General features: G+C 38.9%; 1 protein-coding gene across 2 annotated transcripts; it reads right to left on the reverse strand.

Annotated features, from left to right (window-relative positions):
• Positions 1–478: 478 nt before the first annotated feature.
• Fgf5 (fibroblast growth factor 5) lies at positions 479–21,952 on the reverse strand. Of its 2 annotated transcripts, XM_004653377.2 has the most exons (3): positions 21,220–21,952; positions 13,866–13,969; positions 479–853 (listed from the first exon to the last, which is right to left on the reverse strand). In XM_004653377.2, exons 1-3 carry the CDS (start codon positions 21,575–21,577, stop codon positions 506–508), a joined length of 810 nt encoding a protein of 269 aa, XP_004653434.1. In that variant the 5' UTR covers positions 21,578–21,952; the 3' UTR covers positions 479–505. The 2 variants fall into 2 exon arrangements, with proteins under 2 accessions (XP_004653434.1, XP_004653435.1); XM_004653378.2 differs by lacking the exon at positions 13,866–13,969 and having other exon boundaries at positions 746–853.
• Positions 21,953–26,599: the final 4,647 nt, after the last annotated feature.

Genomic DNA, 26,599 nt, shown 5'->3' on the forward strand with positions numbered 1-26,599 from the left:
TGAAAATATTTATAGTTCACCAACAGCATTCAAATGGTTGTTTGTGTCATATTAATTAAAATAATAAAGTAAGAAAATATGCTCAATGTAGAGGTACTTTAAAAAACAAAAACAAAAGTTAATAAAATATTTTATCTGCATCAAAATATTCTTTGGAAACTAAAAATAAAAATGTGTAATGTATGTTCTTTCAAGTTGAAACTGTAAAAGTCAGAAAAATTCGTGGTCCAGTCTATTGAACTTTCTGAAAATGCAGAATTCTAAATATTCTCATAAAGCAAAAGGCTTTCTGTCTTACTGAGTTGAAGCAGTGTGCTCCCTGTATTGCTATAGAGAACTCCAGCTCTCTTCCTATCAAAACATAGTTCTGTTTCAGTCAGAATGAAACAAATGACCTTCCATACAGTATAGTGGAAGCTGTGTCCACAAGCTGTCTTCAGAGCCTAGAAGATGCCTGTAGAAACTCCTGAGGGGAAAGTGGTTTCTCGCAAGGGCATCATGAGTATTATCCAAAGCGAAACTTCAGTCTGTATTTCACTGTGCTTGGACTTCTGCGAGGTGGGGCCACAGGAACATTTGGCTTCACAGGACTAGGTGGTTTTTTCTTTTCAGGAACAGTAACTGTGAAAGAAAGTTCTGGCTGTTCCAGCTGCTTGAATCTTGGTAGAAAGTGGGTAGAGACATGCTGAGGTTTAACCCGTGGGCTGCAGCCTCGCTTAGCTTTCCCTCTTTTATTTAGGGCCACGTACCATTCACGTCCAGTCTTTTCAGTTCTGTGTATTGCTGAAGCATAAGTATTATAGCTGTTTTCTTGAAATCGCTCCCTGAACTTACAGTCATCTGTAAATTTGGGCTAAAGGGGGAAAAAAAAAGGGAAATGTAAATTATGGGGAAATTTTCTGCACATGATAAAATATGGAGTCTTACGTCTAAAAGGAAACATTTAACTAACCATGACCTTCCTACTCCATCACCATTGAGAAAGATTTGCTATTCTTTTATTTCTATAATCCTATTTTTCTTATTTTTCTATCATTGATTTCTGTTCATTATGTATTTGTTGATATAATTCTAGTATGTATACAAGTGATAATGGGAACTCTTATTTTAAGTACTATGAAATCTCACTTTGATATGTTCAAATCAATCACTGTTTTAAAAACACCTTGAAATTTTTGCTATCTTTGCTTTAAAAAATTGAACATAATTTTCTCTCTAATCCTTCAAGAAAAATATAGCTAACTTTAATAAAAAGCAAATAAATGCCTGGTAAAACATGAATTTGTGTTGGTAGAAAGGTGATAGTGGGTTCTTTTAAAGAAAGCGTACATTTTCAATGTTATTGTGGTAATTGTTGCTGCTAAGTGGGATTGGCATATGGCTCTCTTAATATTGCATGTTAGAGATTTTATGAAAAAATATGTCCTCACACACATGATATGGAAGAGTATATCTGATGCCAGAAAGAAAAAGTCATTGGAGTCTCTAGCAACATTTTAGCCATATCATACACTCTCTCAGGCGAGCATGCCCTCTCTCTCCCTCTCTGAAGTGCTCAGAGAAAGGTAGAAAAACAGACACACAGACACCCATCTCTGCAGCTTGATAAGTAGCACACTGAGAGCAGTAAGCAGTGGGTACAGCGCCAATAGAGATGAACATCTAAGAGCGTGCTGGTGGCAGGAAAGAGGACAGGATAGTCGTCCTATGAAAGATAACATTTGAAGTAAGTCCTCATGTTCAGGTAGACATTAAAGAGGCACACTATGAACACCTATAAGCATTTCAGTGTAACTTTCATTTAGAAATATAGGAGAAAGAACAAGAGATGGGAATGACAAGGTAAGCCAGTACCAGCTCAGAAAGGGCTTGGTTTATCAGGCTAAGGATTTGAATGGTATATGGTGTGTCTGGTTATTAAGTTCCAAGGTTGTTAACCTTGGACTCCTTATTCACAAACTCTGCACCTACATAGCTGCTTTGAGAACCAATGTACTTCTCTATAGGATAGTTCTACAGATCTCACTAAACTTAAAAGAGCCCATAGCCCCCAGTAGATTAAGAATTTTTGCACTAGTCCAAACTACCAAGTTTCACAATTTCAGAGTTCCATTTGTACAGAATTCCTGGACTTTTGAATGCCAAATGATTTGCCCCTATATTTGTACATAGTAAGTTACAGTATATTTTTGTAACAGATAAGGAGTTTGTCACTGGGAAAAAAGGAACACCCTTTACCTTGCTTTTGCTAATGCTGTCAAACTTTTCTGTGTAATACAGTCCATAACACTGTGAACTGAAAGGCTTACTGTCACAAAGCAATTTGCATAGATCCATGGTTCGCATGCATATAGAATTCTTGACTCATGCAAAGCAGAGCACAAGTTATATCAGATCCATTTATTTATTTATTTATGAGATAGGGAGAGAGAGACAGAGAGAGAGAGAGAGAGAGAGAGAGAAAGAGAGAGAGAGAGAATGCGAGCACCAGGGCTTCTAGCCATTGCAAATTGACTCCAGAGACATGCACCACCCTGTGTGGGATACTGGGGAATTGAACCGGGGTACTTAGACTTCACATGCAAGCACCTTAACCACTAAGCCATCTATATCAGAGTTTTTTATCATATTTATCTATGCACAGCCACTTGTCCAAGTTATTTATAGTTAGGTTCAATTAAGATGTTTATTTGGGGGCTGAAGAGATGGCTTAGCGGTTAAGCGCTTGCCTGTGAAGCCTAAGGACCCCAGTTCAAGGCTCGATTCCCCAGGACCCATGTTAGCCAGATGCACAAGGGTGCACATGTGTCTGGAGTTCATTTGCAGTGGCTGGACGCCCTGGCACACGCATTCTCTCTCTCTCTGCTTCTTTCTCTCTGTGTCTGTCGCTCTCAAATAAGTAAATAAAAATAAACCAAAAAAATTTTTTTAAAAATATCTTTATTTGGGAGCTATGACTCTGTATATATAGTTTTCCCACAGAAGTACCTCTGGGTGTCTGCTTTCATCTCCACTGGGAGAAAGCAGGTGTGATAAACAGCCCTCACACGTGACATCACTTTTCTTTGCTTCCAACTTCTGAAATGTAAGCTAATGTCTATATCGAGTGCTGTGATGACATGACTTTAAAAGAAAAACAGTTCAGTTATTATTCCCACTTTTGTTTTGTTTTGTTTTTTGAGGTAGGGTCTTGCTGTAGCCCAAGCTAGTCTGGAATTCACTATGTAGTCTCCCCAGCTTCGAACTCATGGCAACCCTCCTCCTTCTGCCTCCTAAGTGGTAGGATTAAAGGCATGCACCACCGTGCCTGGGTACTCACACGTTTTAGTTAAAAAGACTTTCTTACAAGTTAAATATAGATTTGTCCACACCTGGGTAGCTCTTAAAAAGGCTTTCCCTGGCTGGAGAGATTGCTTAGTGGTTAAGGTGTTTGCCTGCAAAGCCCAGGATACTGGTTCAATTCTCCAGGACTCACATAAGCCAGATGCACAAGGGAGTGCATGCATATGGAGTTCTTTCGCAGTGGCTGGAGGCCTTAGCATGCCCATTCTCTCTCTTTCTCTCTCTGCCTCTTTCTCTCAAATTAATTAATAAATCATACTTTTTTTAAAAAAGGCTTTCCTCATTATTTAAATAATCCCAAGGTTTTCTTTTAAAATGAAAGTTTTAGCCATCTAAGCTGACTCTGGTCCCATTAAATGACAAGTATTTTAGAAAGGGACAGAGAAGTTCATTTTAGAGTAACAGGGGCAAGGGCTATAGGTCATTGGGGGAATGATTGTATATGAGATGCACTGGATTTAATTCTTAGCACCACAAATAAGCAGGAAAACCTTTTTCTTTTAAAATGTCATTGAACAACACACAAACGTGTGTATATGTGCATGCATGCACATGTGTGGTAGGTTTTATAAATGTATTACATTATTTAAACTTTTTTACCCTTACAATCTTCAAGAAAGTAAAGAACATGTCCTCTTTCAAATGATGTGTCATGATAGGCATATACATGTATACATGAGCATTTACCCATGCACAACACTCTAATATATTTTTTAAAGCCTACATTTGTTCTATCCTAGAGAATGAAAACCCACTTACTCAGCCTAAAGTTTTTCTTGTTCTCTAACAGAATCATGCTCTGAGGTTTATTTATTTATTTATTTATTTATTTATTTATTTATTTATTCATTCATTCATTCATTTATTGAGGTGGGGTTTTACTTTAGCCCAGGCTGACTTGGAATTCACTGTGTTAAGAACTTTTTAATGTAATGGTTGTTCAGGTGGTAATTCTTTCAAGGGTCACATAAAGTCGAAATGCTGAGTCCTAAAGACCCATGAACCCATGCATGTGATTCCTCTGCTGTTCACAGTCCTACATTAAAAAAGGAATAAAAGGCAGCCTGATTGTTTTAGCTTTCTCACTTGATTTCAAATTTAATGTTTTTTTTTTTTTTCCTGAGAAAAGTTTGTCCAGGTCTGATGGAACAGAAGTATTTGAATAAATACTTCAGCAGTTTTGTTCACTAGGAGATATAGTTTCTTCTTTTAAGACTGAATGCTCCATTCCATCAATACTCCTGGCTTCTCTCAGATGCAATGGTAACTCTGAGCAGGGCATCTGTGTACTTAATGTTATGATGAAATATCTTACTAACAGTCACCAAGAGCCATAGGTCTGTTCTTATTACAGCTACTAAAGTACATATGTTTACCATTGCACAATTTTGAAGAATAAGTTTCAAAACTATAAGAAGCTTTATAATAAAATATACACTTTTTAAGTAATAAAAATACATTATTTCTCTGGGGGGAGTATATCTGGCATACAGACTTTTTCCTATATTTCAGATATGAAGTAGGGAGGTGACTCAAATGCCAAAGAAGTTATTGAAATGAGAACCCATCATTTCACTGACCTACTAGGAAAAATCACTAGTAAATGTCATTGAAATATTTGCTTTAAAAATCCTTATTTAGGCATAGTGGCTCACTGTTATAATCACATAATTTCAGCATTTGGAAGGCTGAGACAGGAGGATCACCAGGAATTCAAGGTGAAGTGGGGAGAAATAGAAGGAGAAGGGAAGGAGATAGGGATGCAGCTTTGTTTAAAATTTTTGCTTTGCTCATTGATTTGATAAATGTTTACTGACTTTGAAGCCAAAAACTGTGCTACTTACGAATTTTAGAGAAAAACTACATACTCACAAAGTTCTGTCAATCTTCTATAATGACTTAAATTATCTGTGTTTTTCTCTTTCATTTCACAAGTGTTGAAACAAGTAAAAATCAAAAAGCCCTGAGTTGGGGCTGGAGAAATGGCTTAGCAGTTAAGGTATTGCCTGTGAAGCTAAAGGACCCAGGTTCAATTCTCCAGAACCCACATAATCCAGTTGCACAAGGGACACATGCATCTTTAATTTGTTTGCAGTGGCTAGAGGCCCTGGTTTGCCCATTCTCTGTCTGTCTCTCTTCCTCTCCTCTCTCTACTTTCTCTCTCTCTCTTTCCTTGCAAATAAATAAATAATTTTTTAAAGCCTGAAGTGGAAAATTAAAGTGAAATATTCAAATCAACTTATCCTTTGAAGCTTAGTATATTTCTAATTGTCAAAACAAAACTTAAGCAAATTATTGTAAGGTGGAGGTGAGAATATGCTACTAAGGGAAACAATCCTTTTTTAAAATCATTATCAAAAGACACTGTCTTTACTCCACTCATCTCTCCTCACAGTGAAGAACCCACCATAAACGACATATGCTTTAAAAAGTTAAAATTCAGGCTGAGTTGGTCATACCACATATCTGTAAACCCAGCATTTGGGATATGCCTACTTCATGGCGAGCCAAAGTACATAGCAAGACCTTGTTAAAATGAAAAGAAAAATGAATGGTAAAAAGAAAGGAAGGAAGGAAGGAAGGAAGGAAGGAAGGAAGGATCAGATTGAGAGTTTCAATTAAAAATAAAAAAGAAAACTAAAACGTAGGTTAGCTGGAATAGTGCAGAAGATCAGAAAAGGTCAAAATCTACAACATGAATTTAAACTGAGGATTGATTATACCAATAGAAAGTTCTCTCTGAAGCAGTATTGTTTTTAAAAAGTCTCTAATATCTGGCTACTTATCTCAGTTGGTTAGACTGTGGTAGTAATAAAAATTCTCTTAACATCTCTTAACATAGATCTATTTCTTCAGGTATGTTCTATGATGAGTGAGGATCTTGTTAATGAAAGAAAAAGAGCTATGAAAGTAGCATTTCTTATAACGTGCAGCAATAGAAGGCAATGTAGTACATGACATAAGTATTGATAGGGATGGATTTGGAGAGACACCAGCCTAACCATGGAGTTTGTAAGGCATTTGACCAAATTGAATTCTTTATTTTACTTCATTTTCTTTGATTTTCCTCTTTATCCTGGATAAAATACAAATTACTAAATGCAAACTATAGGCTAGTGGAAGCAACTATTGGCATAATTTGACACTAAGTGGATTCCTTGCCCCATGTATCTCTGCTTCTGGCCACTTTATCTCCTTTCAGTGCTCCTTGTTTACAGCTCTTACTTCTGCCAATGGAGTTGACCAAACAGGTCCTAGTCTCATAGTCTGGTTGTTCCCTAATGAAGGCCAATATTCCCCCAACTGGGCTGCCTTGCCTCTACCATAAAAGCCACATAGGGCTCAGCAGTAGCCCTGCCATCCATTCAGGCAGAGCTATAGTACCTGTTTGACACTAGAAATCTACCTAGTCTATATCTCATTTCTTCCTATTGAGCAACCAAGAAAATATATGTTAGGTTCAATATTTATCAACCTGGTAATGTAGTGTGGGACAGCAACCACAAGGTCTCTCCTGCGGATGGTGCTCAAGAGAGTAGGGGTGAGGAAGGGGGAACATGGGAAGGTAATGGCATGGGAATATAATCAAATTATGTTGTTCATGTGTTAAAAGCCTAAATAAATAAATAGAGTTTTCCTGTAAGAATTATCTTAAAATTACTCAAGGTTCAGACTGAAAATTCCAATTCCCTTGGCCCTGTCTCCAGAGATTGTATTTTAGTAAATGTGAGGGAAGACAGAAGTCACCAGCTGAATCCCAGATGACTTGGATGCAGTTGAGGTAAGGGCCACATAAGGAGAAGCATGGTAGAAGACAGGAGATCGCTTTGTGGTGTTCATAATGGCTCTATAAAGCAGAGCTAATGAAGGCAACTGCACATCCAGTCATTTACCTATGTTATTCACATTTAAAATAATTCCATGACTATGGAGACACTGTTATTTGACTCTGAAATAAAGAAAAGTAAAGAAAATGATCCACTTTAGGTCTCATGTTTATCAAGTGCCAGGTTGGACATGTGATATAAATCTCATCTTCTGATCCCTGGATCAAAAATCTTCTGATAAAGCTCCTCAAATTAAGGCTGCCTTCTTCATGTTAGGTAGTCTACTTGCTCTGAAGTTTTCCCATTTTAATTACCAAAAAGCAGGAGTTAAAGAGATGGCTGTGCAGTTAAAGGTACCTGCTTGCAAAGCCTTACTGCTTAAGTTCAATTCTCTAGCCACCCACATAATGTCAAGGGAGCATTCATTTCCAGTATTAAGAGAGACTCAGCTGTGCTTACACATGCACACTTTTTTTTTTTTTTCAGTCTAGCTCAGGCTCTCCTGGAATTCACTATGTAGTCTCAGGGTGGCCTCGAACTCATGGTGATCCTCTTACCTCTGCCTCCCAAGTGCTTGGATTAAAGGCATGAGACATCACGCCTGGCTTCACACACACTTTTTAACAAATAAATAAATACTGTTAAGTGATATGCACCAATCCCCAAACCATCAGAAAAATGTAACTACATTCTTTTATCAGGCCAGCCTGGATCTATGAAGCAAGAAATCTATTCATCATGTCCAAAGTTCTTCAATAAGACAGGTCTTTTCATCAGACATACATTACACAAAGTTAAGGAAAGAGAAAGGAATTTAGATTGCAAAACCATCTTTGTGAACTGGGTACCAGCACAAGGGTGAAGGAGATCAACACAGAGAACAATCAATTCCTACCAAATCAGATATCCAGAGACACAGAGGCTCCCAATACCTTATCACTGAAGCTGACCAAAAATGAGCCCAATATGGCTCAGGGAAATTTTGCAGAAGAGTGGGTGGAAAGAATGTCAGAGCCACATGTTGGGTCATGATGTGCAGAGACATTTTTCCTACCCATAACTGTGGGCAAACTCCACAATGCATGACCCATATACCTCAACAACAGAGGCCAGGGGGAGGAGCTAGGACATGGATGAGCCAAACAATGGTACCAACTTGAATGTTTTCACTGAGTACAAAACTTATTAATAAAAATAATAGTAGTAGTAATAATAAATAAATAAATTGCAAAGCCAGGGCCCCAATCTTATTTGTGGCTCTGAATTTCTGGACATTTAATTTTCTATATATATGGCAAGCTGTTACTGAGCAAAGGAAGTTTCTGTATAAATACCTTGGTCAAGCTCATGGTCGTGACTGGCACAGTGGGCTTCCTGGGTTATGTTTTTAATGCTGATGATTGCTCAAACCTCTATCTATCATTTTAGTAAACATGCTCAGCTTTAGGGGATACAGCACCGGACGTTCAGTTCAGTCTCCTTCTGGCAAGCCAGCTGGCACCCTCTGAACCCAGAAAAGGAAGATGTTCCAGTCCTTGCTCACCAGCTGATCAAGCAAACATTCCAAGCCTGTTTCGTAAACTCTGTAATTAGCTTTCCTTCTAAACATGATCCCCTTAAAACCTAAGACACAAAAAATAATTCTACCACATGCTTTCATCTGCATCTTTAAGCTAACATGGTCTTCCTCAATATGTAACAGGATATCATGCATACTCTATGAAAAGAATGGAGAATACATGATCACCACCTTTCCCAAGATTTATAGTTTTTCTAGGAATAAATGGATAAAGATGGATAATAGGGCTCTAAAAGCAAACATGATTGTGATCATCAGAAATACTTGCCTCTGTAAGAGGGTGAACTTGAGGGTTTGGGTTTCAAATTAGGTTTCATGTAAAAAGGGAAGTCCGGTCAATAAGAGACAACTGTATGCATGAAAAGTTTGGACCCAAGAAATAAAGGACAGTGATGAGAGAAGGATTTGGGGGCTAGTCTAATTAACTGAGGGTCACAGCTGCCTGACCCCCAAATCAGAAAGAGATTGAAGACCACCCGCCAGCTGCTAGAGAGCAAACTCAGGAAGATCTGCTAGCAGGAAGGGTGAACATGTGAACACTTTCCAGGGGCCTCTCCTTATGTTTTCAATATATAATCTCCATTAAATATAGTCCTTACTATAGGCGGCTGCTGTAATTTTCTTCCTTTTCTAACTAATAAAAGCAAAGAATAAAATATGAAATAAAATGACACAGCATTGTGGAAGGGAATTCAGCCATGAGCAATCTAAGTATACCCTCAAATCACATTTAAGAGCTTTTATTCTCAGACATGGTACCACCTAAGAAACATTGAGAAAGGCTTTCAATAACCCTTTCATTAAGGACCACAAACCTGAGGGAGGAGCATAAACAGATAAGAGACAAGGAAAGGCACTGGTTCTCTAAGAATGCCACCATATGGGATGCATTGAGACAGTGTAGGGCCACATGGATGGCTCAGAGTAATCCTTGTGGCTATCTGGAGAGTAATTATCTCCTGCTAACCATAAATCCCAACACATTCTGCCAAAGAGAAGATCATACACCATCATGCTGTAAAGAGTGCAAAAAAAAAAAAAAAAAAAAACCTGCGAAGAATTTGGCTGTCTTGTGTATTTGGAGTATACTGATATTTTTTTTTAATGTTTATTTTCATTTATTTATTTGAGAGTGACAGACAGAGAGGAAGAGAGAGAGAGAGAGAGAGAGAGAGGGAAAGAACAGGCACATCAGGGCCTCCAGTCACTGCAAATGAACTCTAGATGCATGCACCACATTATGCATTTGGCTTATGTAGGTACTAGGGAATAGAGCCTCGAACCAGGGTCCCTAGGCTTCACCACTAAGCCACTTCTCCAACTCCTATACCAACATTTTTTAAAGAGAGCTGTATATCAACAGGGAACTTGAATGAGCCAAGAACCCCACATGTGTGTGTGTAACTAAGGTTCAAACATGGCTTCTCATACAGAATTTACATATTTAGCACAAACATTAAATCAACATCAATGCTGCCTAAGTCTAACTTCTCTGGGTTGTGACTTCTAAGTCTAACTTCCCTGGCTGTGACTTCTAACTAACTCCCCTGGGCTCTGACTTCATTTTGCTGTGTTTATATAAGCTGCCAAAGAAGCATCTAGCAAATGAACATTTCTATGAACCAAACAGATCTTTTCTACTGGAAAATTTAAGTTGAGATGTGTTCTAAGCAACACCTCAATTGTCACACTGAACAATCAACATTTGTAAAATTCCATGCTAAGTTAGATGACAGACATAACCATGCCTGTCTAGACTAAAACCAACTACCAGAGATAGAGAAGTAAACAGAAGGTTTGGGAGAAACACTCGATGAGAGCTCTGAATCAGAAAGGTGGTGATGGAAGGAAGGAAGGAAGAGGGAAGGACAGAGAGCCAGAGAAAGAGACAGAGTCTCTAAAGGAAATCTACAACTAACAAATCTAAAATTCACCACTATTTAGCTACTAGGGTGCTATAAAAACACATGTTCCCAAGATTCACCTTTTGCATATGATGTGAAAATATTATTAAACCATGCATTTACTAATTCCAATAACGAGGCAAAAGTAATGTAACATTTTTTTCCCAAGAGCAGCCTCTCCATTTTAGCTAACTTTTACCGACAAACATTGGTGTTTCAAGAGAGATTTTTTCTTTTTTATTATTGCTATTATTATTAAATTATTATTTTGTATGGCTATATCATGTGTTGATACCCTATTTTTCCTCAACCCTGACCCCTATTCCATTGGGGACACTCCTCAGTGTGGTTGCAGGTATTCCCTATGTGGTTGGGGGTTACACATTATGGGAACAGCAGACAGTTATTTTTAGAGAGAAAATTTTAAGAGGGCAGCATTCTTATTCAATCATTTATCATCCTGGACTCTTTCCTCACCTCATTATCTAATGAGATAATATGAGTGAAAGAGTTCTTACAGAACCATGAAAGTACCTGCTTGGTAACTAATTTAAACTCTGTTATTATAAAAAGCAATGCATCAAGAATTGCCAATTCTATAACTATTTCTGAGTAGTAGGGGATTGGTTTCCTCAGAATTATGTGAATACTTCACATCTCTACATCACCTTTCCTTCGTAAGTTGAACTTTAACTGGGCTCTTTAGGGCTGCTGGAAAATTAATGAATTTAAAGCGCTCACAAGTTACATAAGTAATACTAAAAATGTGAGCTTGCTTTTTTGGTGACAATGTAATTTTGTGTAAATAAAAACTAAATCAAATAATCACATTTAAAATTTTTTGATTTGTTTCACTACAAAGTGAAAACAGTTTATAAACCATCTGGGCATAGAACTGATAATTGCTATGATTAATACCCTCTCTAAATTTGCCTTCTTTTAAAACAAATCACTTTATAATTTAATTAGGTTTCCATCCAGAGAAAAAGTGCTAATAAAAGTTCAGATAAGAGAAAGTGGGTTGGGATCACTGGCTTAGAAAGAATCCACATAATCTGGGGGCTTATTATTTTTTTATCTACAATTCAGCTCAAAGTCATCAGAATGACTTTTATATCAAAGAGCTTCAGTGAGTGACAAGAGCAAGACTTGCTTTGTACTGTTTAAAAGTCATTATTCCGTGAAATAACTTTAGCCTGCCAAGATGAGAAAGAATAACAGATGCTGTTTTTACATTATCTGCATTATTTCCACCAGTCATCCTTAGACATTTGGGTCAAATTTCTAGAAATTTGTTACTTGCATTTGACAGAGGAATCATGTATCCTAACCTCTCCGTCTGACCTTTCTAATTGGCATCCATTTATAATACTTTGCTTTCTGTGGCAATTATCCTTAAATTGGACCAAGTCTCATCTGGTTTTTGCATATACTAGTGCACACATCAGAATCCTTTAAATTGAGTTTTTCACACAATAAACCTATGAAGAGAAAATGTCTTTACACACATCGAATATTACAATGGCGCTTGGATTTTGAAGATGTGTAAATCTTTTTCAAACTTAAAGGAGATGATGAACAGCATTATTTTCTAACCTGTATGTGGAGTTTTAAGAATCAAATATTATTTTTAATAAAACAAAATACCTCTTTTTTCCCTTAAGAAAAGTAAAGGATACAGTTCAAGTTTCAATCTGAACAATTATTTTACAAATACTATTAAGTTTGTTAGAGTATAACCAACCCATTAAATGAAATAGAAAAAAAATTCATTTATAATTCTTGCAAATAGTGATTAAGGAGTTTAACAAAAACTCCTTGTTTATCTCTATAAACTGATATTTTATTAGCTTGTAATGTTTATATTGTAATTAGCTTATGACATATTACAATATGCTATATTTATTGAGCATTTAAAGGTACCAAATACTGCTCTAAGCACTTAAGGTATACTATGTCATTTAGACTTTAGATAGCCATAATAATGACTCTCACTCTACAGTTTCCTTCTAGCTATTAATTACCTCTAGATGCAAGAGAAAGGAAACTGTAGAAGCCAAATATATCAATAAGTGGAATTCTCATTGTATTTTTAATGTCAATAAAACAAGAATTATAATGTGTAAGTTATTCATGACTGAATTCTTAAATTCAACTTTTTACATACTTTGAAATTAGAAAATTAATGTACACTGTTCATAAAATAAGAATTAAAGGATCATCTTTCAACAATCATGTATCTTAAATTTTATTTAATGTGAAGAAATTTGTAGTGCTGCAGAGAAATCTTAAAATATCTTCAATGTTATACATACATATTCATGTAAATAAACAGAATCTGAGCATAGAAAAGCTACCTGGGAAATATTTTATTATCTTTTAAATGTTTTAATGTTTTCAGGAGATAGGCATTTTTATTAAAAAGCAGACATCTAAATAATGTAAACTGATTATAAAAGGCATAAGTGTTCTGAAGAAATGTTTAAAGTATAAATTAATTTGCACAGGATTCATAATTATATATGATGCAAAAATATGAGATAGAAATTGCTTCAATTTGTCAAATACCATTTCTGCTTCTTTTGTCCCTCCATATTTGTCAACATGACAGTGTATTGTACTACTTAGACCCAATTCTTTACATCATGAATAACTTGTAAAACTAAGTAAGAAATAGATCTACTGCCAAGAGTGGTGGTACATGCCTTTAATCCCAAAACTCTGGAGGCAGAGGTAGGAGGATCATCAGAGGATCATCGTCAGTTGGAGGCCAGCCTGAGACTACATAGTGAATTCCAAGTCAGCCTTGGCTAGAGTGAGGCCCTAGCTTTAAAAAAAAGAAAAGAAAAGAAAAAAAAAAGATAGACATGGAAGTTAACATGCTTAATAATATATTATCACTATAATACTTCAAATATAAACAATAGCAACCACTTTGAGAAGGTTATTTCCAAATGCATTTACCTTTTACATTTGTGGAGGTTCTATATCTTTTCAAGAAAAAAATGTTTAATTGATTATTTATAGAAATACATACAATTTGTTGGTCATATGTACATATAATTTTATTTAACAAATGAAATATAAAATAAATTAAGTTTTCTTAGAAAATTATACCTCTGATCTACCAATTTGGAAAAAATCACTTCATTTTGTGGTGCAAATATAAAATCTCCATAACACCTTTAACAAATATAAAGTCGTTCTACTTACACTTGCATGGAGTTTTCCTTTTTTTGACATCGCTAAAAATTTGTTGCTGAAAACTCCTCGTATTCCTACAATCCCCTGAGACACAGCAAATATTTCCAAAATACCTAGGATGACAGAAATCCCAAAATAAAACACGTACTCTTCTATACATCATTGTGAAAAAATTAAATTTGTACAGAGATTTTTTTTCATTCTTACTGTAGATTTTTTTTTTTAAAAAAAGAACTCAACATTTAATGGTCTTATTTGTATGACATGTGTTATGTCAAAAAGTGGCTAGCATCCAAGTATTTATTTAAAATGATTAATGTCAAGATTATGAAATTTGATTCTGTTTCATCAATAATTGTTCGTTTTGCAAATGATACATTGTTTTTAGTAAACAATTTTGACAATAGACTCTTTTCAGATTCCAAAGACATTGAAAATATTTTAAAGTAGTTTTAATCTTTCCTTTTCCACTAATAATAGTATGTTACATTTAATGTTGAAACACATAATATCTATTCTCAAACTTAGTATTACAATTCAAAGCTTTTGAAAATTAAACCTATCTATATAAAACAAATGCCTCTTTTCTAATCATCACAAGTTTAGAGCTTAAATGAACACATGCTGTACTCAGTCCTTTAGAGAGAGACCCTTAAAAACTACACATAACAAGATACTGAAAGCAGTATGAAGAAAAGGGTTACTGCTCCAGTGAACTGTGCTTTGAGACATCTTGCATTTTGAATCATTTTCTAGAAAACTTAAAGAGATAGTTTATAATGTTATTGTTAGTAGAATGTCAAGTCACTCTCCCTTTATCACCTCCAATAACTTCAGCATCTATGTCCTCTGGGTCAAGAAAATCATTCACCACAATTCACAGAGGATTTTAGAAATATAAAACTCACAACCTGCATATAATTGGAAAACCTGCTTGTTTATCATAAAGTCATACTTACAAATAGAGAGAAGTATAATATAATGTTCCTGTTAGTTACTTGTATGAAATTGTAATAAAATAAAATAAAATAAAAATAATATAGTTCACTAGCTGTAAAAATAAAGGAAAGGTAGAAAGGAAGTTTAAGAGAGAGAAAAAAGAAAATGTTAGCATTTCTACACATATTATTCCAAACACTTATTATAATGCTGCAGCAAAACTTTGCTGAGAAGAAAAGTTCAGCAGATTTTCTTGAAAGAGCAACCTCTCCCATCAGTATGTGAAGTACATGCAAAATTATTCAATTTGCTAAAAAGAAGATAAGTACATATATCAAACAAATTCATTGACCACTTATATTGTACAGTGCAAACTAAGTGCATACAACTGTAACAAATGCTGCCACTTTCTTACTCAACTTGTTTTCTTAAAAGTCCTTGATAGAAAATTCATGGAGTAAAGGGAATGCCTAGAAATACAGAAACTATGTATTTGTTATTGTTATAAGCAGTCTTATCCCTCAGTGGATAAAACATCCCAGCAGAACTTCAGGTACCAGTGTAATAAAAGGGGAAAGCCTAATGTGATCTGAAGTGAAGCCAGAGAAGTCAGGTACTAACTTAGTAATGTTTCTTTTAATTAAAAGAAAAAGCTTAAGAACTATTTAGAATGAGCTTCCTTTGCTTATAGTAAGAAATTGTTGATGAATCAGTATCACAGACATGATTTATTTCAAAATGTTTCCAAAATGCAATCCACATACATATTGTTCTAAGAAATACTTGTTACTGATATACACCCAAAGATTTAGAAACTGTTGTTTTATCTGCTAGTAACAAAGCACATAGAAGACTTTGAAAGGTTAAATACATTACACATTATATAATACATATGCATACATACATATATAGAGAAATTATTTAATTATATTTAATGTTAAAATGTGCTTTACATGTAGTATACTTAACTAGAAAGTAAAATCACAAATTAAAATATAATAACATTCCTAAAACATGCGTGGAACGTCTGATATAAATCTATATTTATATAAGAATTACAGAAATATCTTGAAAATATAAATAATGATTTCAAATGTTTGAGAGATTGGGGATGTGATCATGAAAACTATATGAACATATATTGTCAAAATCAAGAAGGGAAGAACACATGAAATCATATTTATAGAATGATAGATACAATAAAGACAGTTGTAAATGTTGGAGAAGGGAGACTTGATAGTGCTTTTACATTACTCATTGTTCTAGATTGTTCAAATTGTTTTGTTATTCTATTTTGAGTTACTACCAGACTTTATATGTTCAACTTGCCTATATACAAATAAAAATATGGCAATATTAAAGATAAAGTATCATAAATATACGTTTGCAAACTAACATTTTAAGATATTGAGAAAAATTGTTTTATACGTATTTACTTGGTAAAATGACTCCTGCTTTGTTTAGGTAAACTACTGTTTTTTGACAATATATTCTTTTTTTCTTTAAAGATAACTCTTGGCTCATTTAACTTGTATCTCAAAACAACATACATTCTATATGTATGCATTTTATATGACTTCTCTTATAAATAAAGTTTAAATATAAGTAAGATGAAATAATGCATATGAAAATGCTGTTTTCTTATATGGCCTCTTTTCCTGTGAATTCTGGTATAAACATCAGGGATGGACAGACCATAGAAAGGTCAGATGATTTTTAAGAAGATTTTATACACCTGAAAGCGTAAAATGCGTATATGTATATACTCTTTCTGATGTTGTGAAAAACGGAGAAATGAAGAAAGACCATATTACATGAAAGAACTATTTTGCAAACAGGCACCTTTGGTGCTGATCACTTGAATATTAATGTAACTATAGGGTCCCTAGTGTTGGGGACATTGGTAAGATCACTGTTCCCATGCTACCATTAACAATGTATTCACACTGTCTGCTCTCTAGAATGCTGGAAGAATTCCCTAAGATTCATAATTCAACTGCCTGCTCCTCTTTCTAAGAGAGAACACAAATTATCTAGCTTATCTATTTTATAATGCCAAATCTCAGCAACTTAGAGAATTCCACATACTATTTTAAACTCATGTACACTAAAATGCACATTCATGAACCCCCAGAAATATTGCTTTAATACCAACTTTTTAAAATTTCAGTGTTTTCTGGACCCTTATCATTAGGGTATTTATTGTCACTGATAATAAACTTGATAGAAATTTACAGCTCACCTTCTGGAGGTCAGGAGAGTAACTCTAAGTAAAATTGTAGAAGACAGTTGTCTCACAGATCACAGAGGCAAATGTCAAATGACTGATGCTAAGTAGTACTGTGTTCCTTGACACTATTACTACCACTTTTTTCAAGTGTCAGCACACCCCAAATATACCAAGGTAGGGATATGTATTCAGGTTCCTCTTGCTATTTTAGTGGCTTTCTCCATCTTGGTATGGGGAGCAAGGGGCTCAGGGATTAGTGGTAGTGTTATCTTTCCCAAAGTATCCATGGTAAGAGAAGTAAAAGAGGCAGTGGCTAATAGAAAGAAGTAACCTCTCATTTTATGGTTGACTTCTAAGAAGGAAGAAGGAATTCCCTGTTGTCTTTCAGGTGACACCCATTCTACTTGGAATGATATTTATACCTTAGGAAATAAGTTTACTTCAGTAAGAAAACACGCATAGAAATTTCTTCCTTAATCCTCTTCAGATCTTTCATACAATAGAACTCTGTTGAATGATGGTAGACAGTTATCACACAGTTGGTTAATAACATCTAGAATGATTCAAACATCACATATGCTAAGAGGCTTTCTACAACCTATCTGAAAAAATCAAAAGAAAAATATCTTGACACTGAAGTTTCTCTACTTTTATCCACAGCAACAGATATGCTGTACCATGTTATCAAATCTAAGTCTTGAAATATACAGTTTAGCAGCATTTGCTGCTTAAGTTAGTCACAAAATTGACACTTGAGGGTTTTTTTTTTTTTTCTTTTGCCCAGTAGGTACAGATTTGGTTTTATCTAGGCCTGGGAAACTGTTTAATGACTTCCTAACCCCAAGATGGAAGATGAAATCACTTTAAAAATTCAGTAAAGTCGAAGGTATTATTAGTCAAAAATTTACTGGAATCTTTATATTTTATGTGAATTATTTGGCTTTGTGTACCCACAGCCTGAAGCTTGAAAGGTATGAGTTAAAGTAACCATTTCTCTAAAATGGTTAGAACTCATCTCTTCTGTATTGTTCATCTCTCTTCATATTTTCCCAGCACTTCTTTATCATAAAGTTTTACATGTAATAAGTTAGTTTACATTTTCTGTCTTTAAAACTTAGTATTACTGTTACATAAGATGAACTAGGACTGTATTAACTGATAGACCTAAACAAAAGTTTCAGTATCTATGATCAGAATATGCTTTTGATGGTAAATCCAGAAAGCACTCACAGCTGGAAAATACATTTATAAAAATTGGGAAATGTATATTCTTATATTAGTTGGCCAATTTATCAAATTTCTAAGAACCTACTAGAATGAAGTGTCATAGCAAGGTTTTGACTTTTTTCTGCAGTAACTATGTGTGTGTGTATGAATATATATATGCACAGTTATGCAGATATACAGGAAATATTTCCTGTGTATCCCTTCATCTATTTCAATCTTTCTTGTGGAACGTAGACAAATGCTTCTTCATATACTTTAAGTAAGAGTTCAATGCCAGCTCCTTTGTTTACATGAATGTCAGAAAATACTCATCAAGTGCTACCTTCAAAGAGCTAAAAGATGAACTGCAAAAAGCAAGTCACTGCTTCTCTTTCACAACTGTGTATGGGTGAAGAACCTTTGTACATTTCCAAACTGCATACTATCCTACTAATAGTGAACAATCTATAAACTCTTAATTGAACCATGGTAGGAATCTTTTCTAAAGCAGGCTTGGAAATTTCAGGCATCACAAAGCACTCACTATGACTTGAACATTTAAGTTATCCCTTCCTTTGACAAATACTATGAAATGCAAAAAGAAGAAGAAGAAGGAGGAGGAGGAGGAGAAGGAGAGGGAGGAGGAGGGGGAGGAGGAGGGGGAGGAGGAGGAGAGGAAGAAGAAGAAGAAGAAGAAGAAGAAGAAGAAGAAGAAGAAGAAGAAGAAGAAGAAGAAGAAGAAGAAGGAGAAGAAGAAAAACAGAAAGGAAACAGCAAAAACTAACACAAAAGAAACAAATATATCATGCTTGGTGAGGTAGATAAACTATGTAGGATGCATAAATGAATCTGAATGACTGAATGAGTGAATAAAAGCAAGCCACTTAAAAGACACAGTAATTAAATTCTGAAAGACTGTTTTAAACTTAAAAAAAAAAAGGAAAGAGCTAGTTGCAAAGTTTTATTAGGCACTGTTTAGGACAGTGCCTAGATATCTTTGTTATACATGGATCATACATGTAGCAATCTGTAAACATGAAGTTTAAAACAATTTGGTCCTTGGAAACAATGGAAATTTGTTGGTTGACATCTTTAACTAAATGCATTCTTTATCTATGTGTTCTCATTTTCCTTTATTTGCTTTTCTTCAGTTTCCTCCAGGAACAGGCCTAAACTGCACACACCTTGACCCCTGATGTGGAATGTCTATACAGAAGATGACTATCTTGGGGATGGGTTATCCTTCAAGAGTTCCCTCACACACCACAACACCTCCAGCCCCCACCCCGGCTCCCCCCCCCCAAACCTCTCTTCAACCTGCTACTAGCTGCTTGCTACTCTGGGTCTCAGTGGGTGCTGGTTTCCTGGATACAGTAGAAGAACAGAATTTTTTTCTCTAAAAGGTGGGAAGATGGGTAGTGGAGAAGAGGCTCTGGTGATGGAGAAAAGTTGAATGGTACAAAAAGGGGCAAAATAAGTCGAAATGTTGAAATGGAAGTAACAGTCAGTGTTTCTGAAACGTCAGAAATCAGCCCTTTTCGGAACAGACCAGCCACTTTATCACCAAATGTGGGAGTTCTTTGACAAGTGAAAAATGAACTGTCAAACATGAAAACAGGCTCCTCTGGAGTGCACCAGAGCACCTCCCCACGTGCGGCCCAGCTGCACCCCAAAAGACTAAATAGATACTCTTGCCAGCTTGGACCCATTCTTTTTCTGGCGCCGGTCATGTGCCCCTTAGCTCACTAAGAAAGCTTCCTCAACTAGCTACCCAGGAATGTAGGTTCCAGGAACCTGCTTTGCAGGCCCCTGCTGGTGTCAGACTGACAAGGAAGCCAGTCCTTGGACCCTGAGTCAGGAGTGCTCTGGTCCAAGGGGATGCTGGCCTCAGAAGCCTGAAAGCACTAGGGTGACTGCACAGTGCTATCTCCTAGCCACGTTCCGCTCTCTCTGGAGGTCTCAGAGGCCAGAGTGTGGCTTTCATCTGGTGGACTAACCCAGGCTGCGAAAGAGATCTAGACCGCAGAGATCGCCCCAGCTCGCAGACAGCCCCAGTCGCCTCTCACCCCAGCTGCCTAGAAGGAAAGAGGAAAATGACAGGCAGGCGCACTCACTGGCCGTGCGTGCGTCTGTCCGAAGCGCAGTGCCAGCGCAAGGAATGAAAGAGCGACCGCTAATGAGAGAACTCAGGAACAAAATCCCGAACTTGTTTGGTAGAACTTCTGCTAGATTTACAACCTATTCCTGCCTCTTTTGTGGTTCTTTTAACATTAAGAACTGTCCTCTAGTTACCCTTGGGGACTAAAGGCTATCAAGGTGTCGTGATCCCCAAACTAACCCGTTGCTAAATCTCAGGAGTTGATCCTAGCTATGTCCATTGTGTCTCCTCTCCTGGTCAAACGTGTCCCGTTTCCCAGATCACACTGCCTTCTTGAAGCAATACTCTGTTCTCCAAAATTTGTGCACATATATATTGTATACGGACTCCTATACGGTACGTATATGTACGTATGTGCATGAAGTGCGATATGCATTAAGTATTCATACGCATAATAGTAATCCAGGGTTTGTGTGGTTTGAGAAGGGACTTAGTGGAATCTGATTTTTCCACCAAAAAACTTCAGCTATGTACAAGGGAAAGAAAGACATTCTGACAGTTAATGGAAAAATGCCAGCTTACTTCAAAAGCAGAAGATAAACAGAAATTGTGCCAGGGGAAGGAAGGAGATCTTTGCTTTAGCCACAGCTGGTCTTTGGGTGCCGAGGCATTCTGGAAACAAGATGCCTGTCTCAACACCCATCTCTGGGTAACCTATCCCTCAGAGATCGCCAAGCCTCGTACCTAGGAGAGGGGTACGTGTTGCACGTACCATTTAGCTGCACCTCCACACCCTGGCTGGCTGTTTCCAGGACCAGCGGCGTCGCGTCCCGGCGCCAGGTCTACAGGAGGAGTACCTGCCGTATCTCCGGAGAGAGCAAGAAACTTACTCAGCATATTGGCTTCGTGGGAGCCATTGACTTTGCCATCCGGGTGGATCTGGAGGTGGAAGCCGATGCCCACTCTGCAGTAGAGGCTGCCGGTACGGCGCCCTGAAGGGCTCCACTGGAAGCTGCCAGGTTCCGAGCCACTCCCGGGGCTGCGCGGAGAAGCCGCGGGGGACGCGGAGGCAGGGGACGAGGACCACGTCGCGCCGCTACCGCTCCGGCTGCCGCTGGAGTCTCCCGGGTTTCGATCGGTGGCGGCAGATCCCAGTTGCCCTTTGGGGGCCGGACGCTTCTCCCCGTGAGCCCAAGCGCAGAGGATCAGGTGGCTGAAGAGGAGGAGGAGAAGGAAGGACAAGCTCATTCTTCCAGCCGCGGGGGTCCTAAGTGCATCTTGCAGGGCTGTTGCGAGCCTCTGGCGCTGCCCCCCTCGCCGCACCGGGTGGACATAGCCTCGGGGAGGAGAGAGGGAGAGGGGGAGAGAGAGGCCACCCGAGCGGATCTCGGCGCTGGCACCGAGATATTTATAACGCCGGTGATCTCACTGCTCCGCGAAGCACGCCTGGGAAGCGAAACGTCCCCTCGCCCGCCGCTTTGTACACTCACTGGCCGGTGCGGGGAGGGAGCTTCGCGGCCCCGTGGGCGGAGGTGTGCGGGAGGGAGGAGACGGGAGCGAGGGAGTGGGAGGAGATGCACCCCGGACGCTGGTGGTGGTGCGCCCACACCAGCGCCATTCACCCCAGCTCCAAGGCCACCCCCACCCGCGCTCAAGGCAGCTCCGCGCGAGCAGTGGGGTGCTCCGAGGACTTTCACGTGGCACCGGCTTCCCGTCCTCTTCCCACCTCTAGGGAAGCACTTGGGTCTTCGCAACTCACTCTGCTCTACCCAGCACCCCATTCCTAGGTTCCTCTTGGCCCAGGTGACTCCGCCAGCACTAGCCTTCAGACCTCCTTAAGGGTTTTGGCGGGAACTAGACACAGATTAGCACCCCCAAATAAGAATGCTTTGGGGTGGGCGAGTGGAAGGGAAAGCTGGATTTTGTGGTTGTACTGATTTACTAGAGCTGTTTTCTTGTTGAACTCTGGTAGCGAAGTACATTTTACCTAGTTTGATTTACCTTCTGGGAAGCTCTCCATATGTGTTAAGGGTAGGCGAGAGCGCACCAGTGCTGGGACCCGGCAAAGGTAGAGCGAGTCTGGGCCACCAGCGCTTGTGACTGGCCACCCATTAGTCCTCTTTCTCTCGATGGTAGCATAGGCAGGAATGATTGGCTAACAGCTCCCTTCAGCTTACTCTCACTCAGAGCTGGCCTGCCACAGGTCTAAGGACAGACCCCAATGAATGATTAATGACGCACGCAGGGTTTCAACCTCAGGAAATCCGAGAACCAAGAATTTCCTCCTGTATGCAATGCCCCGACTTATTTATCTGAGAAATATACCTGACTTGCATTCTTGGAATATTTCTGTCTGAAAACATATCTGAAGCCTTAAACTAAGCTATGATACATTATCCATTGGTCATTTTAATGAAAAGGCGGTGATATTGGCTGACAATGTCAATTTACACAAGCCAAGGTTGATGCTGAGATATGGCTTTGTCCATTATTGAGTATGTGTTTAAGATTTCCTATCTTAACAATGAAAAGCTATGAAACAGATGTAGGTGTTTCTTGAACTCCCAAGACTTCCTTCCAGAGACAGAGCACTTACCATCAAGGCAGGGGTAAAACAGAAAGTCACATGGAAAAAAACAGTAAAGCCACTGTGGGAAGAAGGGGGTACATCTTACACAGAAGTGTGGAGCAGGGCATAGTGCCCCTGGCATGCTCAGTGAAAAGCTCTCAGGGTCCACACACCCTGCTGCATAGCCTGCTTCTGGCTTAATGTGAAGACAGCTCTTCACAAGGCAGCCCCGAATTTGGACAATGGGAACCAGCTAAGTCTCATAAGAAAGGTTCATTTGAGTGGAGTAGCCTACTTCCAAAATTAATGATTGTAGGATGCTGGACAAGGGTCTAAAGATGATGCCCTCGGATTTGTGGAAAACCTGTAAAAGTTTAAGCCATATGAGTGCTTTGGGGTGCCACAAGTAATTCCTAGTGGCTCAACACTTTGCCCATGCCTGAAATAACAAAGACTTTTCAAAACAACTTCCATTGTTTGATTTCCCTTTCTTTATTCTGAGGAGTTTTCTGAAGGGTGAAGAGAGTGGACCTCTGTCCCAGACACACAGTAAGCCCCTTTTCTAAAGTCTGAGGGGCAGGAGATGACGCTTGCATTGGGTCTTTGCATTACTCTCGTCCCTGGCAAGAGACCAGTTGGGCATCTAATTCTTATCTAGGAATGACTTGTGAAGGACAGGACACCTGATCAGGCTTCAGTCAGTCTGGTGATGCATTTTTCTGGAGTCTGAAGGTTTGAATGGGACTCACTAAGAGGAGACAACTACCAACTGTTGTGGGTGGTGATTAAATTTGGTAAACTAATCTAGCACAATGGGGAGAAAATGTGTCCAAGTGTGTTTAAAACTGAAGCCTGACTGGTGCACATAAACAAATAGAGTGAATGTCACTGACCTACTAAAATTTATAGCAAGAAGGTTGACCCTGTGTTGCGATCATAAACAGAAAGGGCTGCAAAAACTGAACAATGGAATTGAGAGCACAGTGCACCTGTCATCTGTCAGCAAGCTGAGGCGCCAAACCAGTCCTCCTTCCTTTGCAGCTCCTATAATGCTCTATACTTCTAGCTGTGCCTGCCTGTGATGTGCTACATCGTTTCTAACCCACAATGAGCTGATCTTGACCAAGGCTGTTTCACAGAAAAGCCTCCACCTAAGGGATTAAATTGCATTTCATTGTCTTGGCTGCCCAAGGTTTGTTCCTACAAAGTCTACTTCAAAGAAAGTGCAGGCCTCTACCACATTTTCTCTGGTGACCTTCTGAAAGGCAATCACCCACACTCCACTACTAGGGACATTCCCACAGTCCTTGCTTACAAGACTGGACCAGGTCCCCATGAAACTTGTGCCTGCAGCCCATGCCACAGGGTTGGTGCCTACTGCCCACTCTAGCAACCAAGAAGCAGGTCCTAGCAAAAGTGCATGCTCCTGGCTCCTTGCAGAGATACCACCAACGGCTCTAGAAAGCTGGTGCACATTCTTCATTACCTAACAGGGTTCTACAAAACTATCCGAACTGGTAAATTCTACCAATCATCCAGGCTCACTCTGTGAAGTCAGCTTGGTTCCCACCTCATCAGATTGACCATCTAGAATCTCATTTATCCAAACTCCCCTTCTGTCATTCCTCGTGGCCTAGGCATTGCATTCTCACATTTGGCAGTCCCGCTCCACCTCAGCCTTCCTTTTCTTAGACTCCAGCACTTGGGCTCTCCTTCCAAGTCCCTCCTGTGTTGCATGGAAGCATAGGAGTCAAATGGCTTTCCTTTTTCTGCAATTGATTTGGGTTTGTAACAACAGGAATCAATGCAAATGAAGATCTAATACCCTATCCCTAGCCTGGACCTCAAAAGCCCAAGAAGAGAGGGGTCATGGTGAAGAAGTCGCATGCAGCCAAGCTTCATTTCACACAAGAGACAAGCACACTGTTACTAAACTTCTTCCAGTTGTAAGCTGAGTCCAATTTTGTTAAGGCCAGAGCTCCCAAGGCACACCTCCAGCAGTGTATCATGCTTGAACCAGGAAGGGTACAAAGTAGGAAGAGGGAAAGAATGCACAGCCCAGGCACTGCAAGCCAATCCTGGAAGCCCTCCCACACTGAAGCAGGTTCCAATTCCAGTGAGCTTTGCACAGGCTTCTGTTCCAAAGCCTCAGTTGGATCAAACCTCTCTTCCTGGAGATGCAAGCACTCAGTGAGGTATGTCTGTTTCGGGGGCGTGCTATTCTGTAAAATAGGAAGTCAAGACCTCTGTTTGATCCAAGCAAACAAAAGCCCCAAATGAGGCTAAAGAAATACAACAGTAAGTGAAATTCTTAACAAGCAAGCATAAAGATCTCAGCACTCACATAAAAGTGGAGCAAGGTGGGTTGGAGGAATGGCTTAGCGGTTTAGGTGTTTGCCTGCAAAGCCAAAGGACCCAGGTTTGATTCCCCAGGACCCATGTTAGCCAGATGCACAGGGGCACACACATCTGGAGTTCATTTGCAGTGGCTGGAGGCCCTAGTGCACCCATTCTCAATCTCTCTTTCTCTCTCTCTCTCTCTCTCTCTCTCTCTCTCTCCCCCTTTCCCTCTTTCTCTGTTAAATAAATAAATAAATGAAATATTCCTTAAAATTGGGAAAGCAGAGTTAGGCTTTCAGGCTAGCTAGTCTAGTGAAATCTGTGAATCCAATTTCAGTGAGAGATGCTGTCTCAAAAACTATGATGGAAAATGATAAGGCATACACCCAGCTTTGACCACTGGCTTCCACGCATAATCATGAATACTTGTGCATGCACGAGTAATCACAAATATATGAATGTGCATACATACACACAAGCACAACCCCCCTACACACACACAATGGAGCCCAAGGGTGTCAGAATGCTCTGAGAAAGCTGTGTTGACCCTGATTTTTAGGGATTTTATGGCTCTTAAAATCTGCCACCTTTCTACACTCAGAAAGGTTGTATCCACCTAATCATATGCACCACCTTTTGCTCACAAGGATTCTGGGGATCCCACAGTTATCTCTACTCTCAATTTTGAACTAAAGCTTCTATAGACTGAATGCTTGTGGCACCTCAAAGTTCTGTTAAAGTCCTGGCTTCCAGGATGATATTGTGGTGGTATTGGAACTTTGGGAAGTAACTCAGTCATGAGGGTAGAGTAGGAAAGAGTTGACTTCACCTCTCCCCCTGCCACACGTGAAGAAATCAGAAACAGAAACTTCATCATCACCTGGCCATGCTGGTACCTTGATCTCAGACTTCCCATCCCAGAACTATGTGGACTACATGTGTTGTTTAAGGCACCAGGTCTCATATGCTTTTGCTATAACAATCTGAGACAAAAAGCACCCCAGTTATTATGGAAAGAGTTGGAGCTGACCTGTGGGGCCCTCTGTCCACATTGGTGCCAGGACCCTCTATTCCCTCCAGGTCTGGCTCACCACCAGCTAAGTTGGCAGCCACTCTAGCAGCAAGGTGCCTGTGGCTATAGAAGCAGGCTGAGCAGGTTGAGGAGAGGGGGGAGGGCCAATGTGTAAGAAGAAAACAGTAAGAGGGGTAGAAGTGGATACTGCAGGAGAGGATGGTGTGCCTAGAAACTCATGGTCTGAGCAAGCTTAGATCTCTTCCCCTCCCCCCTTTTTAGAGACCCTTGATTTCTATGTGGGTGTGGCTGGTAGTAGCCACTAGTAGCTACTTTCTTTAATATCTGT

This window comes from Jaculus jaculus, chromosome 2 (genome assembly GCF_020740685.1).
Source record: "Jaculus jaculus isolate mJacJac1 chromosome 2, mJacJac1.mat.Y.cur, whole genome shotgun sequence".
Taxonomy (NCBI): Eukaryota; Metazoa; Chordata; class Mammalia; order Rodentia; family Dipodidae; genus Jaculus; species Jaculus jaculus.

What these genes read in the sequence shown, in the direction of transcription:
- Fgf5 (XM_004653377.2), bottom strand. Translation starts at nt 21,577, where the DNA reads ATGAGCTTGTCCTTCCTTCTCCTCCTCCTCTTCAGCCACCTGATCCTC. An exon ending in CCACGAAGCCAATATGCTGA is followed by an intron (nt 13,970 to 21,219) that starts GTAAGTTTCTTG and finishes CTGTCATCCTAG; the next exon opens with GTATTTTGGAAATATTTGCT. An exon ending in AAGGAAAACTCCATGCAAGT is followed by an intron (nt 854 to 13,865) that starts GTAAGTAGAACG and finishes TTCCCCCTTTAG; the next exon opens with CCCAAATTTACAGATGACTG.